The 21238-nt window shown below is 47.9% G+C and overlaps 2 protein-coding genes across 3 annotated transcripts; both read left to right on the forward strand.

Annotated features, from left to right (window-relative positions):
- The first annotated feature begins 875 nt into the window (after positions 1-875).
- Positions 876-2775, forward strand: LOC100284998 (trans-cinnamate 4-monooxygenase). Its single transcript, NM_001157893.2, has one exon. It carries the CDS (start codon positions 943-945, stop codon positions 2536-2538), a length of 1596 nt encoding a protein of 531 aa, NP_001151365.2. The 5' UTR covers positions 876-942; the 3' UTR covers positions 2539-2775.
- Positions 2776-13279: 10504 nt separating this feature from the next.
- LOC100284809 (membrane related protein-like) lies at positions 13280-17375 on the forward strand. 2 transcript variants are annotated; one of them, NM_001157704.2, is made up of 6 exons: positions 13280-13692; positions 13808-13958; positions 14412-14672; positions 15595-15676; positions 16296-16489; positions 16804-17375. In NM_001157704.2, exons 1-6 carry the CDS (start codon positions 13460-13462, stop codon positions 17074-17076), a joined length of 1194 nt encoding a protein of 397 aa, NP_001151176.1. In that variant the 5' UTR covers positions 13280-13459; the 3' UTR covers positions 17077-17375. The 2 variants fall into 2 exon arrangements, with proteins under 2 accessions (NP_001151176.1, XP_008643790.1); XM_008645568.3 differs by having other exon boundaries at positions 13285-13692; positions 16813-17308.
- The last annotated feature ends 3863 nt before the right edge of the window (positions 17376-21238 follow it).

The raw sequence follows: 21238 nt of genomic DNA on the forward strand, positions 1-21238 counted from the left end.
ATTCATACTCTTGACATTTACTATTGACTTAGGGATAATCTATCGAGTACTAGAGAGTCTTTTATCCTTTAAGTCGGTTCCATTTTTCATCGCTAAGCCGAAGCTTTTTCACGGGTAACTTCGGCACTGGTTCATCCTTCTCTTGAACCGCGCTCTTCATATCATGTACAACTTCATCCCATGTCCGAAGGTTACTGTACATATATATATTATACTTGGAAAACATGTTAGTCGTGTTTTTGATGACCTTCGTAAGACGAAAACCCCCCAACACATGATATATTAGTTATTAGAACCCCTTAAAACACGACTCATTTATGTGTCATGTATGGATGAAACTGTATATAGAGTAACTGTGACAGAGACATTTCGTCTCTTATATTTTTTACACTTATCTTTATTTATCTAGTCATTTGAGTGGCTTGTACATGCCCTAATGTTTTGATCCAACTCCAAACCCCGATCTCGATCTATCGGTTATCGCATCCGTCCGTTAATTCCATAGTGACCGAGAGAGAAGCACCGCACCAACCCAGGAGCAGGTCAGGGCGGTCAGACCAGACCACCTGGTGCAATTTTCCCCCACCAACCAACGTCTTTACTACCAGCTAGTCCGCTCTGACCAGTGCTCCACCAAACACGAGCACGGGCACGGGCACGGGCACGAGCCGTGCAGTACTCCGCCCCTCTCGGCCAGACGGGCAACCCAAACCAACCCAGTTTCCCTGCTCGGCGACGGCGCACACGGATTTCCGTCACAAACCAAGGAAAGGAATACCGCCACGTGTTCCCACTGCCGCCAACCGAGGCAGCCCCGGCGGCCACCGTTATATATAACCACGCGCCACCACCCAACAACAGCACAGCAACCCAGTGATCAATTCAAGCAACACACCGACGAAGCAAGCAAAGCCAAGCGGAAGCGGTCAGCGTCAGAATAGTATGGCGGTGTCCGCGGCCAAGATGGCCGTCGCCACGGCCGTCTCCTTAGCCGTGCACTGGCTCCTCCGGTCCTTCCTCCAGGCGCAGCACCCTGCGCTGGGCCTGCTCCTCCCGACCGTCGTCTTCATCGGCATTGCCGCGTCTGGCAATGCCGCAGGCGCTGCCAACGACGCGCCGCCGGGGCCGCCGGCCGTGCCGGTGTTCGGCAACTGGCTGCAGGTGGGCAACGACCTGAACCACCGGTTCCTGGCGCGCCTGTCCGCGCGGTACGGGCCCGTCTTTCGCCTCCGCCTCGGCGTGCGCAACCTGGTGGTCGTCTCCGACCCGCGCCTCGCCACGGAGGTGCTGCACACGCAGGGGGTGGAGTTCGGCTCCCGCCCCCGCAACGTCGTCTTCGACATCTTCACCGCCAACGGCGCCGACATGGTGTTCACCGAGTACGGCGACCACTGGCGCCGCATGCGCCGCGTCATGACGCTGCCCTTCTTCACCGCGCGCGTCGTGCAGCAGTACAGGGGCATGTGGGAGGCCGAGATGGACGCCGCCGTCTCCGACGTCGCCTCCGCGGCCCAGCGCGCCGCCGGCCTCGTCGTGCGGCGCAGGCTGCAGCTCATGCTCTACAACATCATGTACGGGATGATGTTCGACGCGCGCTTCGGCTCCGTCGACGACCCCATGTTCGTGGAGGCCACCAGGTTCAACTCCGAGCGAAGCCGCCTCGCGCAGAGCTTCGACTACAACTACGGCGACTTCATCCCCGTCCTGCGCCCATTCCTGCGCGGCTACCTCGCCAGGTGCAAGGACCTGCAGGCCAGGCGGCTCGCCTTCTTCAACAGCAACTACGTCGAGAAGAGGAGGAAGGTCATGGACGCGCCGGGGGACAAGGGCAAGCTCAGGTGCGCCATCGACCACGTCCTCCAGGCGGAGAAGAGCGGCGAGATCACCCCGGAGAACGTCATCTACATCGTCGAGAACATCAACGTCGCCGCCATCGAGACCACGCTCTGGTCCATCGAGTGGGCGCTCGCGGAGGTCGTCAACCACCCGGCGGTGCAGCGCAAGGTCCGCGACGAGATCAAGGCCGTCGTCGCCGACCACGAGCCCATCACGGAGTCCACCATCCACCGCCTCCCCTACCTGCAGGCCGTCATCAAGGAGACGCTGCGCCTCCACTCCCCGATCCCGCTCCTCGTCCCGCACATGAACCTCGAGGAGGCCAAGCTCGGCGGCTACACCATCCCCAAGGGCTCCAAGGTGGTGGTCAACGCGTGGTGGCTGGCCAACAATCCGGAGCTGTGGGACAAGCCCGAGGAGTTCCGGCCGGAGCGGTTCCTAGGCGAGGAGAAGAGCGTGGACGCCACCGTTGGCGGGAAGGTGGACTTCCGCTTCCTGCCGTTCGGCGTGGGCCGCCGCAGCTGCCCCGGGATCATCCTCGCGCTGCCCATCCTCGCGCTCATCGTCGGCAAGCTCGTGCGCAGCTTCGAGATGGTACCACCGCCCGGCGTGGAGAAGCTCGACGTCAGCGAGAAAGGAGGACAGTTCAGCCTGCACATTGCCAACCACTCCGTCATCGCCTTCCACCCCGTCTCTGCATGATAGATTGATTGATAGCCAACCACGAATGCTGCGCGTCGTTTTCTGCATATCAATGTTACCCTACATACCCAGTCATTTTTTTCGCTTTTATTTACTAGCCATTTCTCAGGTATAAGTATCTCCAACAACAACAGTGTGACTGTTTGAAAATGAGTATAATTTATAAAAATTAAGGCACTAACAAATATACGGCTCCCACAGGGAAAGCGGACAGTCCACTGCGGTTCCCAATTTATTACTTGTTTGACTTTTTATTATAAGTTTAATCAACCCGTCTTATTCAAAAAATTGTATTCAAAAAATTGTGAAAAAAATCAAAAAATCGCTGTGTTTTATTTATTATCAAATATATTTAACATTTTTGCATGATTTTTTTTAATAAGACGACAGATGAAAGTTAGGGTTAAAAAAAGTCAAATGAATTATATTTTAAAACGGAGAGAGTAGTATATTTGAGACATCTAAGAGAGTGCCCTATAGTTTTTGATCAAATTTTATAAAATATAATATTGTTGGAGCTCTATATTTCAATTTAAAGCACCAGAGATGCTTTTATAGTAACTCTAAAAAAATAGTCAAATTTACTCATTTTTAGCTATACTGTGGAATAAATCTTACGTAAAAATATAGACTATCTATATTCGATCTGTCATGTCATCGGTACTTTTTGGATCACCACGTCGAGAGGGTGTCGCGAATTGGTAAGGATTTTGCTTGCTTCCAGGGTGACAAGATAGAGCGTATAAGCCACCAATGCAACTCACTAGGACCTAGGACAATATGCACTTTTCTCTCTAAATATCTACTTCGAAAAGAATAATCTATAGCCTCTAGTGACCAAAATTCTTTTTCCCTATATTAGATTCTTTCGTGATCCTATTTTCTCTATATGTTTCTTTTATATCCAGCTACGTGCCTACTATTTTATTCATTACATTCAACTACCATCTCTAACATAAAAATACATTTCTTTTTTGTATGTATGGTCTATAGTGAGTCAAGTTGTATATATACTGTGTACATATAGATTCACCTAGCTAGCCGAGCTCTGTGCATGCATGTCTTGTAGTTGGCTATGCTGCAAGGATGATTTCCTATACACACGAAGCTCTGGCGCATTTGTGCATATATATAATCCTGGTCTTCAAAATCAGATCTGGAGGTTAGAGAAGAGAAATTACAGCGACACGGGTTACGATACAGACACCAGAGCTAAAGGAAAGACAAGTTTTACAAGTTAAAAGCGAAAATTCAACATCAATCTGGCCTCAGTCTCCGTTGGGTTAAAGGAAAGAGTTCACACCAATTTGCTTTGATTCTCCATTTTCTTCATTGGGCCAAAGGAAAGATACGCACCTCTTTTACATTTTTGTTAAAACTGAAGATAACTCCAACCAGATTGTTTGCCGCATGCGCCACCTTCCACCCAATCAGTTGAATTAGTCTCACTTTTCTACTTTTCAGAAATCTCAAAACAGGGGAACAAAAGTTTTTTATTTAAATATTTAGTTATTATTTGTGATTTTTCTTCTTTTTTCTTAACTAGCTCTGTAAAGAAAATAGATCTATACCTATTTAAAATAACGGTTTTAGTGCTTAATGATTAACTAGCTGAATGCTCGTGCGTTGCAACGGGAATATATAATACCAGTATAGTATGATAACTTATATACAAAATGTGTGTTATATCGTTATGAGAAAATGTTTCATAACCAATTTGTGATTCTGGCCATACATAAATTTTGTTATTTATAATCTATCTGTTTCACCACTACATTGCAAACATCAGTATCATGCAAACTTTGATATATGTTACGATTTACATGGTCTCATTATTGGAGAGCACGTTCCACACATACCGGAAGAAATTTTCTCGTACATCGTTAGTCATCAGACACGTACCACCATACGCTTTTCCTTAAACAAAAAGGCAAGTGTGTGTTTGCGAAGAGAATTAAAGGCAAGTCGGCACAAAAGCTACCTCAACGGTGGCGAGGATGACGAACTGGTCATTGTTGTCGGTCCTCCCCTGCGTCACCTCTGGCGCCAAGATGACGTCACAGTCCTCGATATAGTAGTCGTCGAACGCGCGCGACATACCGAGTACTGATGACTCTTGGCTAGGCTGTAAAACAAAGTGCACCCCGGGCTCATCAGCAAGGTAGTACCCCTGGCCGTTGCACCACCGGATGCGCTACTCCTCTACATACATCGTGTTCGAGGATACTCATACAACGTCAGCAACGGTCATCGTCTCAGCACACAAGAATTCATGGTCAGTCAGTAGCGACTTACGTGGCAGGTTGGGCTTCAGGTGGACGATGAGCTGGACGACGTGATGGCGTCGTCGTCGAATGCGGTGCCTAGAACAACCCGAGAGTCACTGATGTTGGCGACGACCATGAGGTCCCCCTGCTCTGCACCGCGTCCAAGCGGCGGCTGCGCCGGAGCTTGTCGTACATAGCGGCACATGCGGCCACGTAGGACTGTTTCTAAAGGTCAAACTGGCAGTCGCCAAGTTTCTTCTTGTCGTCGATGAGCGACACCAACGCGAGTGCCTCCTGCTAATGGTGTTTGTTCGGGGTTTTCAAGTAAGAAACATGAATTCATGTTTGGCGTTGGTTTATAAAAATGACTCACAAGTCAGATCCATGGAAAAAAATATTACGAAGAATAAATGTCACGCATGCAAAAAAATTTAAGTTGAAAACATTATTCAAACAAAAGAAATTGCATGTAAGGCTCTTCTTTAAATACTACTCCCTTCATCCAAAAATATAATTCAAGAATCTCGGTGATACTTATCTACTACTACGCATTGTGCAAGGGTAGCAGGTGGGCTTGGAGAGAGATGTAGTAGATATGTTTTCTGTTATAGATGTAGACATAAACACACATGTGGTGTAGTGGTAGCTATCGGTAGCATTTGCATCATTGTTTGATCGTGCTAATCCTTGACTTGAGTGCAGCCTACCCAAAACTCCACATATTTCTACGACGAGAAGGTTTCTGTTTCTCCGGGCAATCGCTCATCCAATCTTTCACCGGTTCCACCTGTTGGTTGCAGTTCACCACTGTGGCTTGGTAAGAACGGATAAGAACTTGATAACAGCACTAGTGTGAGCGCCTTGTGAGCAGTACACCCCTGTTTTTGTCGTTGGTTTTTCTCCTTTTGGTGTTTTGGTGTTTGCGCTAACTATGGCAGGAGCACACGACATGGTGGATGCCCAGTTGCAGGAAGTAAGGGGACAAGTTGATGGACTTGTTGCTGACATTAGGACGATGCATGAACGACTTGATTCAACGATCACTTCGACGACCGAGCGTTTCAACCAACTTGACCTTGCTCAAACGGCGACTCGCACCACACTCGACACCATCCTGGCACGCCTTGATGCATTGACCACAATGATGGAGCAGGAATACGGCGGTGACACTGAGCAGGACGATGGAGATCGCCGTGGTTGTGCACGTCGTGTGGTTCGTCATCCCCCTAATGACTTATTTTCTAAGATTAAATTTAAAATTCCATCTTTTAATGGTAAATATGATCCTGCTGCATATCTTGATTGAGAATTGGAGGTAGAACAGAAATTTTCATGCCATGATATTCCTGCTAATAGCCAAGTGAAGGCTGCCATTAGTGAATTTACTGATTTTGCTTTAATTTGGTGGCGTGAGTATAAACAAAAACTTCCCATTAACAGTGTCATTACTTGGACCCAATTAAAAACTGCCATGCGCCACAAATTTGTTCCTTCCTATTATGCTCGTGATTTGCTTAACAAAATGCAGCGTTTTCAACAAGGTTCACTATCTGTTGAGGAATATTACCAGGAGTTACAAAAGGGTATGCTTCGTTATGGTTTGGTTGAGTCGGATGACGCTGCTATGGCGCGTTTTCGTGGTGGTTTGAATAGGGAAATTCAGGATATACTTGATTATAAGGATTATTTTGATATAACCACATTGTTTGAATATGCTTGCAAAGCTGAACGTGAAGTGCAGGGATGACGATCAAAGACATATACTAACTCTTTTGCAGGTCGGGGTCCAACACACAGCTCAACTCCTTCCAGCCCTGCACCTTCTATGCCTAGCACTACATCGCGCACAGGGACGACCAAGCCAGTGGCGCCCCCTGCCAAAGGCGCCGCTTCTTCCACAGGACGTACACGGGATATTCAGTGCCATCGTTGCAGAGGATTTGGGCACATGATTCGGGACTGCCCAAACAAGCGTACCTTGCTTATACGTGACAATGGTGAGTACTCTTCAGCCAGTGATTCTGAGGAAACTAGTCATGCTATGATTGCCACTAACCATGCAGAAAATGAGGAAGTCCATGTTGATCCCATCGACGCCGATAGGTATGAGAGTCTTGTTGTGCAGCGTGTTCTCAGCACACAGGTTGCCCAGGCCGAAAAAAATCAGCGACACACTCTATTCCATACCAAGGGCGTTGTGCACGAACGGTCGATTCGCATCATCATCGATAGTGGCAGCTGCAACAATTTGGCAAGTACAACGTTGGTAGAGAAATTATCCTTGCCCACTCGCACACACCCACATCTGTATCACATTCAATGGCTTAATGATGGTGGTAAAATAAAGGTAACACGTTCGGTACGTGTCCCCTTTTCACTGGGTTCTTATTCTGATTATGTTGATTGCGATGTTATTCCTATGGAAGCATGCTCTTTGTTATTGGGTCGACCTTGGCAATATGATACTGATAGTTTACATCATGGTCGTTCAAATCATTATTCTTTCATGTTTAAAGGCCAGAAAATAATTATACATCCAATGACCCCTGACCAAATTTTGAAAGATGATCTTACTAGGGCTGCTAAAACTACACAACAAGTCAAATCGACATCAGCCGCACCTATTAAATCTGAAATCAAGTTGCACTCTCCTGTTTTACTTGCTACACGTGCTGATTTTGATGATCTCCATGAAGCTCATATGCCCTGTTATGCACTTGTATGCTCGCGAATGCTTGTTCCGCTTGATGATGCACCGTCTTTGGATATACCCCCTGCTGTTGTTAACCTTTTGCAGGAGTATGCTGATGTTTATCCTACGGACTTACCACCGGGTCTTCCTCCCCTCCGTGGCATTGAGCATCAGATCGATCTCATCCCCGGCGCTTCTCTTCCGAACCGCGCCTCGTACCGTACAAATCCAGATGAGACGAAGGAGATCCAGCGCCAGGTGCAGACGTTGCTTGATAAGGGTTACATTCGTGAGTCTCTTAGCCCTTGCTCGGTTCCTGTTTTACTCGTTCCAAAGAAAGATGGGTCATGGCGTATGTGCGTAGATTGTCGTGCTATTAATAACATCACAGTTCGTTATCGATATCCTATTCCACGCCTTGATGATATGTTAGATGAGCTTAGTGGTGCCGTTATTTTCTCTAAGGTTGATTTGCGTAGCGGTTACCATCAGATTAGAATGAAACTCGGTGATGAATGGAAAACGTGTTTTAAAACGAAATTTGGTTTATATGAATGGTTGGTTATGCCATTTGGATTGACTAATGCTCCCAACACCTTTATGCGTTTAATGAACGAAGTTCTACGGGCCTTCATAGGTTTGTTTGTTGTTGTTTATTTCGATGATATCCTTATTTACAGCAAGTCTATAGAGGAGCATTTAGAACATTTGCGTGCTGTTTTTGATGCTTTGCGTGCTGCTCGCTTGTTTGGTAACATGGAAAAGTGCACATTTTGCACGCAACGTGTCTCGTTTCTTGGTTATGTGGTTACTCCACAGGGCTTTGAGGTGGATAGCAGCAAGATTGCTGCTATTCGGGAGTGGCCTACACCGACGACGGTCACACAAATTCGGAGCTTTCTTGGACTTGCCGGTTTCTACCGCAGATTTGTTCGTGATTTTAGCTCCATTGCAGCGCCTCTACATGAGCTTACAAAGAAAGATGTGCCGTTTGCTTGGAGTGATTCGCAGGAGGTAGCGTTCAGCACTTTGAAAGATAAGTTAACCCAAGCTCCCCTCTTGCAATTGCCTGATTTTAATAAATTTTTTGAGCTTGAATGCGATGCTAGCGGTATTGGGCTAGGTGCTGTTTTGTTACAAGAAGGAAAACCAGTTGCTTATTTTAGTGAAAAATTAAGCGGTGCTAGTCTGAAATATTCTACTTATGATAAGGAGCTTTACGCTTTAGTGCGCACTTTGCATACTTGGCAGCACTATCTTTGGCATCGTGAGTTCATAATTCATTCTGATCATGAGGCTTTAAAACATATTCGTACCCAAACAAATCTGAACCGTCGTCATGCTAAATGGGTCGAATTCATTGAGTCCTTTCCTTACATTATTAAACACAAGAACGGGAAGGACAATGTTATTGCTGATGCTTTGTCTCGTCGCTATACCATGCTGTCACAATTAGATTTTAAAATCTTTGGTTTGGACACTGTGAAGGATCAATATGTTGACGATGCTGATTTTAAAGATGCTTTCGGCCATTGTATTAATGGGATACCATGGGGCAAATTTCACATACAGGATGGGTTCCTGTTTCGCGCTAACAAGCTGTGTGTTCCAGCTAGCTCGGTTCGTCTTTTGTTGTTTCAGGAAGCGCATGGAGGCGGTCTCATGGGGCATTTTGGCGTCTACAAAACGCATGAGGTGTTGGCTGCCCATTTCTTTTGGCCTCGGATGCGCGCTGATGTGGAGCGCCTTGTTGCACGCTGCACTACTTGTCAGAAAGCTAAGTCACGGTTGAACAACCATGGTTTGTATATGCCTTTGTCTGTCCCTTCTTCTCCTTGGCTTGATATCTCTATGGACTTTGTTTTGGGCTTGCCTAGAACTAAGAAGGGGAGGGATAGTATTTTTGTGGTTGTTGATAGATTCTCTAAAATGACTCACTTTATACCTTGTCATAAAACTGATGATGCTAGCATTGTTGCTGAATTGTTCTTTAGAGAAATTATTCGTTTACATGGTATTCCAAAAACAATAGTCTTTGATCGCGATGCTAAGTTTCTAAGCCATTTTTGGAGATCTCTTTGGAATAAATTGGGAACTAAATTGTTGTTTAGCACTACTTGTCACCCCCAGACTGATGGACAAACTGAGGTAGTAAATAGAACTTTATCTACCATGCTTAGGGCTGTTTTAGACAAGAATTTGAGACGTTGGGAGGATTGCTTGCCTCATGTTGAATTTGCTTACAATCATGCCACGCATTCTTCTACAAAGATGTGCCCTTTCCAGATTGTTTATGGTTACATCCCTAGGGCACCTATTGATTTGATTTCACTTAATGCTGCGAACGCCCCACATGTAGATGCTGCTGCACATGTTGAACAAATGATTACCATACATGAACAAACGAAACAGAACATTGCTGCTACTAATGCAAAAAATCAGGTTGCTGGTAGTAAAGGAAGAAAACATGTTACTTTTGAGCCAGGTGATATGGTTTGGTTGCACTTGAGAAAGGATCGGTTTCCTACTTTGCGCCGTTCTAAATTAATGCCTCGTGCTGCTGGTCCTTTTAAGGTGCTAACAAAGATTAATGATAATGCTTATATCCTTGACCTGCCTGCGGAATTTGGTGTTTCCACTAGTTTTAATGTTGCAGATTTGAAACCATATATGGCTGAGGATGAGGAGTTGTCGTCGAGGACGACTTCACTTCAAGAAGGGGAGGATGATGAGGACATCACTATGAGTACGACTACACCAGCAGCACCTCCACATCAAGCGCCACTTCCTTCATTAGCTGGGCCAATCACTCGGGCCCGTGCCAGAGATCTTAACTTCATCATGCTACTGAAGAATGAGGGCCCAGAAGAATAGACGATCAGCCCAACTGCGGCCCATAGTGGACGACCTAGGGTTGGCCGCCCCTAGGGGTTGCGCCCCTCTCTATTTATCCAGGAGTTGCGCCTCCTTTGTTTTTGGAGTTTTGTTTTACGTTAGCCTTAGCTACTCTCGAACACGCGCAAATCTGCGCTGTCTTCGTGTATTCAGAACTCCACCCTCGAGTAATAGATTAGATTGCTCGCATCTTTTTCTTGTTCGTTCTTCGATTGCGCACAGGAAACGATCTTCGTGATCAGGCCGATCTCGCATCAGCAAGGTCGGTAACCACAGGGAGTTGGTTCAGCGATTGCATTGGCGCCTCGGGCTTGCTCGTCGTAGTCGGATCGCAAGGGTCATCTTCCGCCAAATCGGAATTATCTCCTCTCGCCGAAAGATCGAGCACCTCAGCTACATCAATTGGTATCTTTGTTGAAGACTTACTAGTATATATAAGAGTTCTAGGCATAAGACGGGAGAAACCCAGACAAAAGCACGTGAATAAATAAGAACAACACATATTGCTCAGCAACATTGGACGTGTATAGTGATGCACCGGATATAAGAGCACTATGACAAAGAAGGACAACTACAAAAGAGTGCACTGAACATATAGGTATGCACATGATTCTATTCACCCGACATATTCGGTAGGACATCGGATATGACACCAGACAAGATACTCAGAGAAGGTCGTAATGTGAATGGAGAGGCACATAAGACACCAAACTTGTCTAGTTACACACTAGATAAAGCACTAGATACCCTATCTTGGACGATCGGCAATGGTTAGCTGGCATGGATGCATAGGATATGTTTATTGAGTATATCAGACATGTTTGATAAGTGTAGAGAAATTATGTCGCCTTTTACGACTAGTTTTGGATTTGAGAGCTATATATACCACTCGATCCATCCATTTGAGATGTGTAGAACCTAAGAACACATCTGTTAGAATTATGTTTAGTGTTTTCTCTTGAGTCCTCCTGTAATTATCTGGCTGCCCTTGTGTAATGTGCTTGACCCAACTCTTGGTCTATTTAATACACTCCCAACCTTGCTTAGGGTTATGGTTTCCCATATGGTAATAGCCAAGTTACTTTCCAGTTTTCTCTTCCATCCCTCCCTTCCCCATAGCCGTCGGCGACTCCCCACCACTTTCGCAACGCCTCCTCCCCCAGGACGCCGACCATGGTCTTCTCTCGCGCTGGCGACGTCTCTCTCCCCATCTCCAGCGTCGATGACGCTTCCAGCACGGACCACCATGCCACCGCCCCTACACGTGGGCCCGCTCCATCTCCAACGTGGTTGTGGGAGCCATAGGCACGCACGTGCGTGGATACCACCGCCGTGGGTGCGACTGACCTCCTCGAGCCCAGCGTGGACACCGACGCGGGTGCGACTGACCTCCTCTCTCCCGACCTCCTTTCCCGCTACTCTACCTAGTGACTTCGAGCTTTTCCGACACCGGGGTCCTCTACATGTCCAGCAGTATCCTTCCCCATGCCCCGCTGCCCTCCTCACGCTCGACTACAGTGGCCTCGGTCACCCCAGCTATCCGACGTGCACATGCAACTCCTCCATCGTTGCAGCAGTGGGCGCGTCCGGTGGCCTCTCCCTGGCTCGCTTCTCCCTGCAGCAGTAGTAGTGAGTTGGGCGAAAGGTCTAGATTTAATTTGTGCATATGTGCCCGAATAGATCATGTGCGCAACATACGTTCCTATCTAAAAACTTTGGGATAGAAGATGATTCAGAATTGAACTAGACAAATTTGTAGATTTTCAAAAATCTATTATGTTGTTGTACTCGTTTGATCGAGATTCTAGATTTTTTAAAGTGAATATGGTCAGAAAGTTAAACCAAACACACTCTAAATAATATACATGACATGTTATCCACATAACATTCTAATATAGCTTTGACAAGTTAGATCCCCTTTGGTAGGGTTTTTACTTTTAAAAATGGCTTTGTCTCTAGTTTCTTGTCAAATAAGCTCTTTCGAAGGAGCCAAATCTATTAAAAACATTTAACAAAACAACTTCTAGATGGGTTTTTGAAAACCCCTATCAAATCCATGGCTCTTCGTTGGACGTGCGTGCCTCTATGGTTGGCCATGACCCGCCTTAAGCTCGTGGATGGTCCTAGCGTCAAGCGTGATGTGAAGGTCTCGCCTAGGTGGCTTGTTGCCCTAGCGTCATGCGCGAGGTGAATGCGGGAGGCGACCTTTATGGCTAGCCAGTGGTGGCACACGAGAGAGGAACACTTGCTGTCGTTAGTGGCGAAACTAGAGCAATTTTGAGAGTGGTGCATTGGCCTTGTGGATGCATAAGAATTTATTTTTAGGTAACTTTTAACCAATTCTATAGATTTTGTATTTTTGGATGCATTTGCACCCGTAGCTAGAGTGTATCTTTGTCTCTAGCGGTCGTAAGAGTCAAGCAAACTGAAGACAAGGACAAGGAGCTCCTTGAAAAGTTTGCAGTCGTGTGCGGTGTGGAATTTGAAATAAGATTTAGGACTGGTTTAGGAACTATATTTTTCCAAGGAATTCCTATTTTTCCAAAGAAAAATAAACTAATTTTCTTTGGAAAATAAAAATCCCGTGGGAAAACAGGATTCCCAAACTAGGCCTTATGTGGAGAATAAATACATTTTAGTGGTAAAATAGAAACGAAAGCTAGTTGAGCTAGTATTTTTGGCTTTACGGTTCTATTAAAAATGGGGGAAGTGTTTTTGAGACAAAGCTATTTTAAAAAAAAACATCGTTTGATATTGTTTCGTTAAGAAAAAGAAAGATAGAGTAGAAGTCGTTTCATAGAAACGCTGCCAAAGAGACCTTAATATTACTTTACTTGTTTTTGTTTAGCTAAATTTTTTAAAACCCGTTGCAATCAACTGATGCCCTAGTTTTCGCGGATCTCAGTTCCCCTTGCACCTTTTTCTGGGTTTCTCCCCCATCACGGAAAGCGCAAAGCCGCGGCCACACCGCAACAAAGCCAACGAGCCCAACCCGGACGGGTGAGCGAGCGGCTCGTGCGGAGGTACACAGAGACGCGGACCGGGTCGCCGGACGACGAGACGCACCATGGCACCGTCGCAGCTGCTTGGCAGCACCGATCTCTGGCGGCCCGTTGCCGCCGCGCGCGGGGGCGGCTGGGCCACGGCCGCCGTGCTCCTCCTCCTCCTTGCCTCTCACCTCGCAGTCCTCCTCGTCCGCCTCCGCCGCCGCCTCCGCGGCGGAGGCCGAAACGCCCATCCGGAGGCCGCCGTGGCACCCGCGCCTGCCTCCACGCCCCCTGGTTCCGCTTCCGCCTCAGGGTTGGTCCCACCTCCCCGTATTGCCTTCGCGGCCGTGGGTTTTCCGATCGAAAAATGCGTGTGAACTGGGCGCGGCGGGCTGATTGTACTGTGTCTTCCCTTTGGTTGGTGACAGAATAGAGGGATTAGTGACGGAGGGCGATCTGAGGCAGCTGGTAGGCAGTCTGGGCTTGGGCGCGCACGAACCAGAGAGGGAGGGCTGGGAGCACGTCATCTCCAAGAGCAGCGACGACGTCTCCTACAAGGCCTGGTGCGACAAGCCCACGGTATGGCTTCATCTCCCTCTCGCCTCGTTCTGAGAATACAATATGCTCTGTGAAAGCTCGTTCCGAGCAATTAGATAACCCCAGTTGGATCATGAGATTCTGGTTCGGTGCGCTCCATATATGCTGGAACTGTTTTCAGTTGGTTCATGAGATTCTGGTAATCATGTGCTTATGTCTGCTCAAATTTGCTAGAGGTCACGGGATGTTTCTGGATTCTTATTAAGAGTTTGCCATGATTAAATGTTTGTTGTTGCTGCTGTGCTCTTACTATAGTCTATGACCTGTCGGCAAGAGTTTGCCAGGATTAAATGCTTGTTGTTGTTGTTGTGCTCTTATGATATTTCTATGACATCTGGTCTCCTGTTTTATCCATTCTTTTGCCACTCAATGTCAATGACAAATAATTCATACAGTCATGGTATCTCATTTTGGGTGATACTTTTATTCTTGCAGGCTGGCCCTCCTAAATATCTGAGTATTACAACATACGAGAGATGCTCGGCAGAGCAGCTGAGGGACTTCTACATGGATAATGAGTACAGAATGGAGTGGGATAACACTGTCAAAAAACATGAGCAGCTGCAGTATGACGAGAACAGTGGGGTGGAGGTAGGGCGAACAATTAAGAAGTTTCCACTTCTAACACCAAGAGAGTACATATTGGCATGGCGAGTCTGGGAAGCAAACGACAAGTCTTTCTATTGCTTTATCAAGGTTACCCTTCCTTCATTTAACTTTACATACTACTGTGCATAAGAGGTATCATATCTTTTCACCAGAAAGAAATCCATATACAGCTATCTCCCTCTAATGTTTGTCATATTTTCATGTGAAACTTCCGTGGCCTTAGCATCAGCTGTTTCAAATGTTCTCCAAATGAAAAAGAAAAAGAAAAATCTTATGTCAGTCATGAGGTCATAATAGTTTCTGGATCTGATGCAAAATGAAGTGAATGAAAGTATGAAACCATAACTGCTGCATTGGACTGTAATCTATAATCCTCATAGCTAATTAGCTATTGCCGAAAAACTTTTCAACTGATGTACATCCTATTTGCTCTCATTATAAGCATAACATTACTGGAAATGAGCTAAGCTGGCAGGCTTATTTCATGTTTGGGTTACCCTATGTGTCGTACATGGTGTCATGGTGATGACATCTGATCCTACTTTCCACTCTCTACCAGCTTTCTGTTTTTTTGGTTTGCCTTGCGTAAGCTGTTAATCTTGACTGGAATATTTGGTATATTTTCATGTGCAACTTCCATGGCCATAGCATCAGCTGCTTCAAATGTTCTCCAAATGAAAAAAAAGAAAGAAAATCCCATGTCAGTCATGAGGTCATAGCAGTTTTTGAGCTGATGCAGAATGAAGTGAATGAAATCATAACTGCTGTATTTGACTGCAATATCTTCATAGCTATCGCAAAAAAAAATCAACTGATGTATATCCTCTTTTTTCATTGTGTGATTAACATTACCCAAAATGAGCTAAGCTGGCAGGCTTATTTCATGCTTGGGTTACCCTATATGTGTCGTACATGGTGGTGCTGATGGTGAAATCTGATTCTCCTTTGCACTCCCTACCAGATTTGCATTTTTTTTAATTTGCTTTTTGTAAATTGTTAATCCTGACAGGAATGTGAACACCCTCTTGCGGCACGACAGAGAAAGTTTGTTAGAGTGCAACTTCTAAGATCAGGATGGTGTATTAGGAAAAGTAAGTGATATTTGAAATTTTGTGTAAGCACTTTTATTTTGGTATTGTACTAAGCTTAATCTTGTTTTTGTTTCATCGCGCGTATTGAGCTTTTTAAGAAAAAAACAGAAAGTGTCGGGCAGACTGAAATTTGATGATGTAGGCCCTGTTTGGCACAGCTGCTGCTTGTTGAAAAAGCAGCTTATCTGATAAGCTGGTAAAAAGCAGCTTCTGCTTATTGGCTGCTTTTAGTTCATTTTGAGAAGCAGCTGAACTGATAAGCTGCTGCGGAAGCTGTCTGTTTGGCAGAACTTCGACTTAAATTTGTGAATAAGCTGAAAATAAGCTGTGCCAAACAGGGCCGTAGTATTAGTCTCTTCTATTTCCTTTTGTTGTCAGTGTAAATTGTTCCTTTTCTGTATCAGTTATGTTGCCACTTTTTTAGGTCAAAGGCAAACCCCTGCTTATATTGAATGCAACAGGATGTCTTTTGCCACTTTGATGCAATTTTAAACTTTGAACTGGCATTTCAGTCTTGCTTTTATTTTATTGGATGAAATATTATCATAATTCAGTCTTTCATGTGTAAATCCTTTGGGATACATATGTTTATATATTCTTTTCATTTCTATATATACAGTCCCAGGCAGGGATGCATGCCAAATCACGGTGCTGCATCATGAGGACAATGGAATGAATATAGAGATGGCAAAGCTAGCTTTTTCCAAGGGCATCTGGAGCTACATATGTAAAATGAACAATGCTCTACGTCGGTATCCTCAGCATGGCAGTCCATCAGTGTCAATTCTGACCATGCAGAAACTTATGAAGAAGGTGATGGTTTTAGTATATTTAAATTTGCTGTCAGTAGTTTTTTCCTTTCTTAACCTTCTGATCTGAAGCGTATTATGGAATATGTTGTTTTTTTTCTGTCATGTGCACATCTTTGATGAATTAGGAGCCAATTCTAACGTTTTATTTAATTATTATGTTTCTCACGTTCGTTTGCAGGACAATGTTAAATCCCTGAAACTGTTTTTAGAAGTTCTGAATCAAGGAATCACATAATTTGAGTAGACTGTTATAGTATCTTGATTCTTGACCTGCTCGTTCAGGATCTGACAAATCTAATCCTCTTTGCATGTCAGTTTCCCCAGGATTTGGAGACTGCCGACGCAAGCCTTTCTGCTTCTCAGAACACTGCAGCATCGGTCGTTCCTTCCACACCGACTTCCAGGACTTCACCATGCAAGCTTGAGGGGAGGAAGTCTCGCCAAATGATCGCGAGCGGGATTCTGCTGGTTGGAAGCATCGTTTGTCTATCTCGAGGCCGATCCAACCTCGGGGCGCAGCTCGCGATGGCCTTCTTCCTGAAAAAGGCCTTCAAGCAAGAGAGGCAATCAAGCTCCTCATCGACATGAATGGTGAAAACAAACGTGACTAGATGCAGGCGGTAGCCGTACTGGTTTGAGCCGTGCAGACTCCAGACAACGTATTATTAGCATTTTTAACCTTTCTCTGATTACAGAATACGTGACTAGATAACCTTTGACCCTGAGCCGTGCAGACAAGTTGTAAAGAGTTTTTTCCGGAACTAGTTTTGTAAATAATCGTTTTCAAATCTGGAAACATAGAATTACTTTGAGAATGGAAGACCGTGCATGCCTGATTTTCTAAGGAAAATTGCGGACGAATGCAGAATGTGGTAGGGTGGAGCTTCAAAAGTGCAGGAGTTCCTGGCCGGGTCGCTATCCAGTAACGCCAGATCTTTGTTACATCTCTGATCTTCCTCTGCTGGTCGTGTATAGGACCTCTTTTACTTTTTTTAGGTCCTTGAGTGTCAGCAGAGGTCCGTCTTGTGTAATCAGTCTGGCTTTACCGGACTTTGTTTTTCTCTCCTTGACACGCTTATGCGTTGTTTAAGGGCTAGTTTGGAAACCTCAATTTTCTAATGGATTTCTATTTTCTCAAGGGAAATTAGTTTATTTTCCCATGGAAAAATATAAATCCCCTGGAAAAATGAGGTTCCCAAACTAGTCTTAAGGAAATAAAAACCCCACGAACTTTTTCATCCGAGTCCACACGAAATATACCAATTTAAGTGGTACAGACAGCAACTAAGAGATTTTTTGTATTGTCATTCCTAATTTATAGATTCTTTGTATACTTTCTAATTTGCAAGAATATAAATGATTTGTTAACATTTTGTGACGATGCTTTTTTGCTGAAGGCCAAGCAATAGTGTCAATATTGACAAGACGTTGATCTTCAAAGTAAAAACACTAAAACCTCACCGCATGACCTCATATTGCTTGTGCGCCACCTCCCCTCATCCGTTGTTCGTGTCGGCTGTGCAGCCCAGATTGGTTGTTGGTACTGCAGTTCATACAAGAATAGTTACAAATATATAATAAAAAAATATGGTAATTGATATAGGGTGAAATAGTGAGGAGAATGGTTGGAGTAGTTAATTTATAGGGAGGGGAATCTTATAGGAAGAGTAATGTCGGAGACCATAATTAGGGGTACCCTCAAAACTCATAAATCTCAGCTGATAACCCCCATCAGCACAAAGCTGCAAAGGCCTGATGGGCGCAATTTCGGTCAAGACTCCGTCCACTCAAAGGACACGATCTCGCCTCGCCCGAGCCCAGCCTCGGGCAGGAACAGTAGACCAAGGCAGATTCACGCCTCGCCCGAGGGTCTCCTCAAGCAACGGGCGCACCTTCGACTCGCCCGAGGCCCAGCTCGGCAAGGCTTCGCGGAGAAGCAACCTTGGCCAGGTCGCCACGCCAACCGACCGTATCGCAGGAGCATTCAATGCAAGGATCGTCTGACACCTTATCCTGACGCACGCTCCTCAGTCGACAAGGCCGAAGTGACCGCAGTCACTTCGCTGCTCCACTAACTGACCTGACAGGAAAACAGCGCCGCCTGCCCTGCTCCGACTGCTGTGCCACTCGCCAGAGTGAGGCCGACAGCAGCTAAGTCCAGCCTCGGGCGCCATAGGAAGCTCCGCCTCGCCCGACCCCAGGGCTCGGCCCTCGTCTCAGCCTCGGAAGACGGTCTCCGCCTCGCCCGACCCTAGGGCTCGGACACAACCTCGACCTCGGACGACGAACTCCGCCTCGCCCGACCCCAGGGCTCGGCCCCCGTCTCGGCCTCGGAAGACGGTCTCCGCCTCGCCCGACCCCAGGGCTCGGACTCAACCTCGACCTCGGACGACGAACTCCGCCTCGCCCGACCCTAGGGCTCGGCCCCCGTCTCGGCCTCGGAAGACGGTCTCCGCCTCGCCCGACCCCAGGGCTCGGACTCAACCTCGACCTCGGACGACGGACTCCGCCTCGCCCGACCCCAGGGCTCGGACTCGACCTCGACCTCGGACGACGAACTCCGCCTCGCCCGACCCCAGGGCTCGGACTCAGCCTCGACCTCGGAAGACGGACTCCGCCTCGCCCGACCCCAGGGCTCGGACTCAACCTCGACTCCGGAAGACGGTCTCCGCCTCGCCCGACCCCAGGGCTCGGACTCAGCCTCGACCTCGGAGGAGTCACCGCCTCGCCCGACCTCGGGCTCGGACCGACCACGTCACAGGGGGCCCATCATTACCCTACCCCTAGCTAGCTCAGGCTACGGGGAACAAGACTGGCGTTCCATCTGGCTCGCCCTGGTAAAACAGGTAATGATGGCACCCCACGTGCTCCATGACGACGGTGGTTCTTAGCCCCTTACGGAAGCAAGGAGACGTCAGCAAGGATCCGACAGCCCCGACAGCTGGACTTCCACAGGGCTCAAGCGCTCCTCCGACGGCCACGACATCACATGAACAGGGCAGCAACACCTCTCCGACAGCCACGACGGCATGTACATAGGGCTATGGCTCCCCTTTGCTAGACACGTTAGCACATTGCTACACCCCCATTGTACACCTGGGCCCTCTCCTTACATCTATAAAAGGAAGGTCCAGGGCTCTCGTACGAGAAGGTGGCCGCGCGGGAGGACGGGCTGACGCACAGGCTCACGCTCTCTCTCTCTCTCTCCCACGCGGATGCTTGTAACCCCCTACTGCAAGCGCATCCGCCCTGGGCGCAGGACAACACGAGGCCGCGGTTTCCCCTTACTGTTTTCCCCTTGTGTTCCGTCTCGCGCCGACCCATCTGGGCTGGGACACGTAGCGACAATTTACTCGTCGGTCCAGGGACCCCCCGGGGTCAAAACACCGACAGTTGGCGCGCCGGGTAGGGGCCTGCTGCGTGTTGACGAACAGCTTCCTGTCAAGCTCCAGATGGGTAGTCTCCAACAACCTCTCCAACCCGGGACGACGCTCCGTTTCGGGAGTCTTGAGTTCATGTCCCTCGACGGCAGCTACGACATGATACTCCTTCCTCCGCCGCGCGACAACGACAATGGCAGCCGTCAGCCCGCCCGCCGGCGGCGGAATCGACGACGTCTTTCCCACGTGACGGAAGAACAACATCTAGGTCTGTCCCGTCATCTTCCCCGTCGACGGAGGAGGAGGCGGGACAACCATGGCCAAGCAGGAGGCGACACCTCGTCGGATGTCGAGCGAGTCGACGGTGCCGGCACCCCAGCGAGGGACACGTCGGGCGTTGACCCCGCGTCTGAGACGAAGACGAGCGTCGTTTCCCCGCAACACGCCAACCCTAAGCAGACGGACGACGCCAGCACGCTCGCAAAGGACTTGCTGGGCGTTTGCCTCATACCTGAGATGACGGTGCAGTTCGTCCCTGACGCGACTTCAACACCATCCGTCGATCAAGAGGTACCGTCCGCTTTTCATCCTATGCCTTTTAGATTCAGCTTCGACCCACCAAGCGACCCCGCTTCGGTGGATGCTTTCATAAAGGCATATCCGAACCTTCCGGGATATCATATGTGGTCAACCTGGGACCGACTGACGGCCGTCTCGACCTACGGGCCCCCGGGTTCCGAGGAAGATGATGAGCCCGACTCTGGTTGGGATTTCTTCGGGCTCGATAACCCCAGTGCCATGCGGGACTTCATGACCGCATGTGACTACTGCCTCTCCGATTGCTCCGACGGTAGCCACAGCCTCGGCGACGAGGACTGTGGCCCAAGTCACGAATGTTTCCACGTCGATCTAGGGGGTCTCGGCGAAGGCAACCACTTTGGTATGTCGGAGAACGGCGATCCCCCTAGGCCTGCGCCTCATGTTGACATCCTTCGAGAGCTAGCTGTGGTCCCAGTCCCTGCAGGGGGTCAGGACGCACAGCTCGAGCAAATCCACGAGATGTAGGCCAGGCTCGACGAGGAAGCAGGACCACTTGTGCAGCCCCGGCAGAACATCGGACAGGAATGGGCAGGCCGAGCTCCGGCCGGAGAAGCGCGTCATCTGGCCTAGGACGTCCAGCACCGCATCGCCGACGATGCCAGGGCAAGGCTGCCCCTGGCTTCCAGTGGGGTCGGCCAGAACCTGGCTGCAGCAGCAATACTACTCCGAGCGATGCCGGAACCATCCACCACCGAGGGGCGGCATATCCAGGGAGAGCTCAAGAATCTCCTGGAGGATGCCGCAGTCCAACGGGCTGAAAGCTCTGCCTC

This window comes from Zea mays, chromosome 5, assembly GCF_902167145.1.
Source record: "Zea mays cultivar B73 chromosome 5, Zm-B73-REFERENCE-NAM-5.0, whole genome shotgun sequence".
NCBI classification, from domain to species: Eukaryota; Viridiplantae; Streptophyta; class Magnoliopsida; order Poales; family Poaceae; genus Zea; species Zea mays.